The sequence below is a fragment of the Diaphorina citri genome, unplaced genomic scaffold (genome assembly GCF_000475195.1).
Source record: "Diaphorina citri unplaced genomic scaffold, Diaci psyllid genome assembly version 1.1 scaffold19161, whole genome shotgun sequence".
NCBI lineage: Eukaryota > Metazoa > Arthropoda > Insecta > Hemiptera > Psyllidae > Diaphorina > Diaphorina citri.
This window is the reverse complement of record NW_007396514.1, coordinates 57,093-64,193: the sequence shown is the minus strand read 5'-3', so window position 1 is coordinate 64,193 and position 7,101 is coordinate 57,093. Positions and strand designations below refer to the sequence as shown.

The 7,101-nt window shown below is 38.9% G+C and overlaps 1 protein-coding gene across 1 annotated transcript; it reads left to right on the top strand.

Annotated features, from left to right (window-relative positions):
• The first annotated feature begins 1,476 nt into the window (after positions 1–1,476).
• On the top strand, positions 1,477–5,375 carry LOC103523303. The gene is made up of 2 exons (XM_008488360.3): positions 1,477–2,581; positions 4,294–5,375. The coding sequence occupies exons 1-2, from the start codon at positions 1,722–1,724 to the stop codon at positions 4,304–4,306; spliced, it is 873 nt and encodes a 290-aa protein (XP_008486582.1). The 5' UTR covers positions 1,477–1,721; the 3' UTR covers positions 4,307–5,375.
• Positions 5,376–7,101: the final 1,726 nt, after the last annotated feature.

The window sequence follows — 7,101 nt, the reverse complement described above, 5'->3', positions numbered from 1 at the left end:
TTTAGCTTACCAAAACACGTGTTTGAGGACCCTAGAAACGTAAATCAAAGTTTCAGCTCGTGTGTGCGGCTCTGTGTTTTTTATTTTATTTATTTTTTTTTTTTTATTCTTTATTTTATTGTACAGGAGAATAAAATTATGCATTAGTACAAGCGATCATTGAGCCGTACCCAGAATATACTGTAAATAAGAGATAATATACAGCTGGCTCCAGACAGTCCTAGGCGAACCCCTTGTAACTTGAACGGCTTGGAATATGAAGTTCTGTTTTGCCTATTGCAAGTTTTATTATGAACTGCAGGGTTGTAACAATACTGTATATGTCGGGCGTCGTGTTCCTCGACTGTCTCCCATTCTCCTTACTTTCTCTCGGACCAGACATTGTAAATAAGTAACACAGCTACTACGGTGTACACAATTAAACTGGCCCAATAAAATGAGAAAATGTTTACTTTGAAGAATTAACACTAATAAAATAAGGTGAAACTAATTAAAACTAAAACGTGCTTACAGACGGGATGGCTTATTGAGACAAAGTTCGCGTCACTCCCCCACACGCTCTTACTTCCCCTGTTATTCAAAAGCACAGGAAAAAGATCGCACTGGTAGATCTGGGTCTCTTCGAAATCTTCCAAAGCAAGGTACATAATAAGTTTAGTTCTTTCTGTTACAGATAATTAACATGATTATCCTTCTCATCCCTGCTAAGTACTATCTATTCTTGATCACATCCCTGCTAAAAGTGTCTTAGCTTTTAACTCTCTGGCTACAATCCAGGGTTAGGGTACCACCCTCAATATATAGATTACACTACGTGTATGATCTATATTATGGTATAATTATGACGTATATAGCGTACGCCTACGTCATAGGTTTGAAACAGTTGGAATTTGACTTCAGCCAACCGTGTCTAACTCTGATTGGTAACAGTAATCATACGTCATAGGTGGAGTCCAAAAACAACTTTTCGGACCATGGCGTGGGTGGCATCCCCAAGGGGATGATATTCGCGATCAGACAAGGTTCCGGCGTAACATAGGCAAGACGACGACGAACGAGGTTGCGAACGTACGGCAGCCCATGAGGGCCAGAGCCTAATAATAACAGATAAATAAATTTCATATCCTATCATTAAAATCTGCTGGCTAATTAATCTTAAGGTGTTTCTCTGTTTAATGTTCCTCAATAAAGTGTTTCTGTTTCTAGGGTTAAGCCCAAATGCTGTGTCTGCTCACTCATTTTGTAGGAACATTAACGATTGGTGTCAGGTGTCAGTCGAATTCGATCCCGAATCCTCGTGTCGCGCTGGCCCAATATCGGTCGTGTTCCGGCTGTGCGTGTTCTTGTCGGTCGTGATTTCTAGTCAAGATTTATTATCAAGTCAAGCCTCAAGACGCACGTATTCGTCGAATTCGGTCGTTTTTTTAGTTCAAACTTTCAATTGTCAAAGCCCCAGTATCGGTCGTTTTTTTAGTCAAACTTTCAATGTCAAGCCCAGTCATTCTGAAACGTCGTAAAAATTCCGCCCAAGTCAGCCCAGTCAAAAGTCCATCGTGAAAACTAGTCATTCACAAGAGCAATGTCTGAGACAAAGCCGGTAAAAACCTATAACACGTCATTACCAAAGTTAAATCTCACTGCCTCCAACCTCCAGGTAGAATGGAACTCATGGGTATTGCAGTACAAAATTTTCCTGAGAGCCACAAATCTCGAGTCTGAAGATGACAAAAGGAAAGTTTCCTTGTTGTTACTTGTTACATCACATGGGTGGTGAAGTGTTAGATATTTTCAAATCTTTTAATCTTGACCTAGACCAAGTCACCCATGAGGCCCTCTTGAAGAAGTTCAGTGACTATTTCAGTCCGAAAAAGAATATCACAATGGAAAGAAATCGATTCTTCACCAAGAGGCAGAGCCCAGACCAAAACATAATGGAATTTGTTACGGAACTGAGAAATCTTGCCAAATCTTGCGAGTTCCCTGAAACCGATTCCATTGTCAGAGACATATTCATTTGCAATATGAGGAATGACTACAACTATGTCAAACAGAAATTACTGGAAGATGGAAATCTTACTCTTGAGAAAGCATTGGAAGTTGCCACAAGTCTAGTAGCTAGTCGAGAGCATGTCTCAATTTTGGAAACTGACAGTAATGAAATCAACAAGATATATCACCAGTCAAGAAATTTTAATCGAGGGAGATCATCTAGTCAAGATCACAGGAGTCAAGGTCATCAAAGGTCAGTCAGTCGTCAGTCAAATAAAAATGGTCAGTCAAGTCAAACTTCAAGTCAGTTGACTACATCATGTCAAAAGTGTGGACAAATTCACCGAGTCAGATGTCCAGCGTGGGGAAAAACTTGTGCTAAATGTGGAAGAAGAAATCATTTTGCAAAAATGTGCAAAATCATGTCAGTCAAAAACATTGGTGAACATTATGTCAATGAGGAACTACCAATTCAAGAATTTCATGTGGGAAGCATCCAGTCAGCTAACTCATGGGATATTGAAATGGAGATCAATGGTCAAGTCACGTCAGCCCAAGTGGATACTGGCAGTCAAGTTAACATCATATCAAGGTACATGTATTCAGTCTTAAATCTTAATTTAAAAAATATTTTGCCTTGTAATAATGTTAGACTAACCTCATATAGTCAAAATAGGATACCAGTCATGGGTACAGCCTTAATAAAGTGCAAAATTTTGTCTAGTCAAATAAATGTCACACAGTCTATAGAGTTCTTTGTTACAAGTATTGATCAAAAAACAATCTTAGGTCTGAGTACTTGTGAAAAGTTAGGTCTTATCAAAAGAAATTTTCTTGTCAATAATTCTAATGATAATGACTATAGTCAACTACTAGAAAAATATGACCATTTGTTTGAAGGAATTGGCCTTTTGCCAGGTTTGTACTCCATTCCATTTGATAAGTCAGCACCAAAGCACATTGACCCACCTAGGAAATGTCCTTTTAGAATAAAAGCCAAAGTCAAAAAAGAATTAGATTCCATGCTTGAACAAGGTATTCTGTCCAAAGTCAATGAGCCTTGTGACTATATTAGTTCAATAACATGTCCTGAGAAGGATGATGGTTCTTTACGTGTCTGTTTAGATCCACGGTTCATAAATAAATATGTAATCAGATCAAAGCTTAGCATACCTACCTTGGATTCACTTATCTCAGAAGTCAGTGGTTCTCAAATATTTTCTGTGTTGGATTTGAAGTCAGGATTCTGGTCTTTGAAACTTGATCCAGAAAGCTCTAAGCTTACAAGTTTCAATACTGAATTTGGAGTATTTTCCTTTAATCGTATGCCTTTTGGAATTTGTGTCGCAAGTGAAGTATTTCAACATGCACTTCAGCATCTATTAAGAGATATTCCCAACATTCAGATTTACATTGATGATATCCTAATTTTTGCCAAAGACAAAGTCCAACATGATGAAATCTTGACCAAAATTTTTGAAAAAGCCTCTGAAATTGGTCTCAAGTTTAATAAAAAGAAACTACAACTGGGGAAGTCAAGTGTTAAGTTCATGGGACATATTATCAGTAAAGATGGTGTGTTACCACAAGACTCCAAGATAAAGGCTATAGAAAACATGCAAGCTCCAACAAATGTCAAAGAATTACAAAGATTTTTGGGTGTTGTCAATTATCTAGGCAAATTTATGAAAAATTTAAGTCAATTAACAGTCAGTCTAAGGTCTTCTCTTAAGAAAAATACATCTTGGTCATGGACACCCAATCATCAAGCTGAATTTGAAAATCTTAAAAAGATTATCTCTTCAGTCCCAGTCTTAACCTATTTTGACCCTAATAAGCCATTAACTCTCTCTGTAGATTCTTCTTGTAGTTCAATGGGAGCTGTGCTCATGCATGGACAAAATCCAATAGCGTATGCATCCAAAAGTCTATCAGACTGTCAGCAACGCTATAGTCAAATTGAAAAGGAATTATTAGCCATTGTCTTTGGTTGTGTCAAATATCATTCCTATATTTATGGTCAGTCAGTGACTGTGCATACAGATCACAAGCCACTAATTTCAATTTTTAAAAAGTCTTTGTCGGATGTTCCATGTAGACTACAGAGAATGATGTTAAAATTACAGGGTTATGATTTAAATGTTATTCATGTGCCAGGCAAACACATGTATATAGCAGATACTCTTAGTCGAGCAAATATTAAAAATAATAATGAGTCTGAAGAAATTGATGAAGTTTTTAAAAAATTAGATAAAAATCTTAGAATTCATGGCAATTCTCTAATTCATTCGATTAATGTTTCAGACAACAAACTTGAACAAATCAAAGTGAAGACAGACAATGATCCCCAGCTGTCAAGAGTCAAGTGCTGCGTGTTGGATGGATGGCCGCCGAAGAACAAAGTGGACGATGACTTGAGACAATTCTACAGTTTCAAAGATGATCTGCACTTAGTTGATGGCATTCTATTCAAAAAGAGGAGCATCCTAATTCCTGCTAGTCTTCGGAAGGAAATGCTTCAACGTATGCACACGGGTCACTTGGGGATTCAGAAAACCAAACAACTTGTCAGAGGAGTAATTTATTGGCCAGGTATGAATGAAGATATTAGTCACATGATAGATTCCTGCCCAGTCTGTCTAAAATTCAGGAAATCTAATCAAAAGCAGCCATTACTACCTCATACCATTCCCAGTCTTCCATGGCAAAAACTTGGAATGGATTTGTTTCACTTTGAGTCAAAAAACTATCTAATCATGGTGGATTACTATTCCCAATATTTTGAGATCTGTTGTGTCAATTCATATAATGCCCAGACTATAATCACTCAGTGCAAAAGTGTATGGAGTCGACATGGTATTCCATGCCAAATTGTTTCTGATGGTGGTCCTCCGTTCAACTCGCAGGACTTTGCACGATTCTGTCAGTCATGGGACATTGAACATGTCAAAACTTCACCTCACTATAGTAAATCCAATGGTTTAGTAGAACGTACAATTCAGTCAGTAAAAAATATCATGAAAAAATGTAAAGAGTCAAATTCAGATGTTTATCTTGGTTTATTGCAATTTAGAAATGCTCCAAAAGCTGAAGGTATTGAGTCTCCAGCAAAATTGCTAATGTCTAGACAGTTAAGGTCTAATATTCCAACATCTGAATCGACTCTCAAACCTAGTCCTATAAACATAGAAAATGAAAAACAAAAAATGTACAAGAAACAAAGTAAAATGAAATTTCATTATGATAAGAAGGCAAAATTTTTACCTAAAGTCTACATAGGAGAAAAAGTATTGTTTAAATTGAATCCTAAGTCTCATTGGACTCCTGCTATAATTACTGAGGAAGTGATTCCAATGAGAAGTTACAGGGTTCAATCCCCTGAGGGTGTAACTTATCAACGTAACAGGGAACATATTTTAAAGAGTTCAAATTCATGTGAAAGTCCTAGTCCATCTCCTGAGAAAACCCCTAGTTCTAAAGGTTCAAATAAACCTACTCGAATAAGGTTTCAAGAAGATACTTCTGATACAAATTAATGTGCCTAATACACGTCCTGTGTCCTCTTTAAGGCCCAGGTCTATTCTTAAAGTTCCTGCTAGGAACATAACACAGCTGATGTTGGATTTCACCAATATTTATTCAGTCCTTAAAACTCCTGTTAAGCTAACAGCCTGTTAAGTTCCATTTAATTTGTACTGGCTTAACAGGGCTGTTAAGCAAACGGGCTGTTTGAGGCTGGAAAGAAGTTTGGTGAAAACCACCGTGAGATTTTTAACAATGACGGAGGTTTTACCCACCAACCAACCTCAGTGGTGCAGTTGTTAGCGTAGTGGACTTCGGACCTGGAGGTTGGTGGTTCGAGTCCAAGTCAAGACATATACTTTAGCGTAGTGCATTAAGCAGGGAACGACATTTGTGACAAGCATTTATGCTCAACACAATTAAAATTCCTAGGTTTTACCCACCATTTGGCGACAAGTTGCCGGCTTACTCACATTAACCTCACCCAGCCTGAGTGGGACCGGGAAAATCCAGCAGCACGCTATTGCCCAGATGATCACCCATCCGGATACTAACCACGCGCATCGTTGTTCAACTTCAGTGATCCCTTGAGATCTATTGCTTTCAACGTGCTATTGCCAATAGCCTCTTTGTTATTTGTTTCAGTATCCAGTGTGCTAACTTCCGTCTCGCTGGAGGACGTAAAACTGAGACAAAACCAGCCCTGTCAAGCCACAGACAATAACACTGGCTCTTTTGAGGGTACCTGAATGGGACTATGGTCAAGTCCGTCTCAGGAAGTAGGGTACAACGACATAATTATGTACCTGAATATCCCTCATCAGACCCCTACGATTTAGGGGCCCTGAACTAGCTCTCTGGCCTCGATGACACCTCTTGGTATCCTCTTAATGGGATAGTATATGAACTCACAGCTTTTCTCCAGAATAAACCTGAGTATGCGGACTCTTTAGAGGTGCTGCAGGTAAATTTTGGAGAAACTGGGGAGGTTGAAATATACCAGTGAGGGTACTTCTAGGTTACATCAAGGCCTTGGGATAACAGACCTATCAAACCCCTCATTAGACCCCTTCAGTTCGGGGGCCCCAAGTAGCTCTCTGGCCTAGGCACCTCTTGGTATCCTCTTAATGGGATAGTAGATGAACTCACAGATTTTCTCTGGAATAAACCTGAGTGTGCAGACTCTTTAGAGGTGCTACAGGTGAATTTTAGAGAAACTGGGGAGGTTGAAATATACCAATGAGGGTACTTCTAGGTTCCATCAAGGCCAGGGTATAGCAGCTTGGGCAGGGGAAAAAATACTGGTCACAATAGATCTACAGAGGTCGCAGTGTTAATTGCATACTCTCTTGGGAGAGGAGCAACCAGTCCCATAATAAATAAAATAAAATTCTTTCACCTTGGATAAGGTTATTTCTGATGTCATGAGGAGAACGGTTGAAGCGTGCCGGAAAGCGCGCGAACGTCAAGAGCTATAGGACGAAGCTCTGCGCGTGCCGGGACATGCGAAACATGCCTTTCTTTCACCTTTCACCAGGCTTTTTGGTTTTCTGGACAAAATTTGCACCACCACATTCGTGTTCCTGGTAA

What these genes read in the sequence shown, in the direction of transcription:
- LOC103523303 (XM_008488360.3), top strand. Translation starts at nt 1,722, where the DNA reads ATGACAAAAGGAAAGTTTCCTTGTTGTTACTTGTTACATCACATGGGT.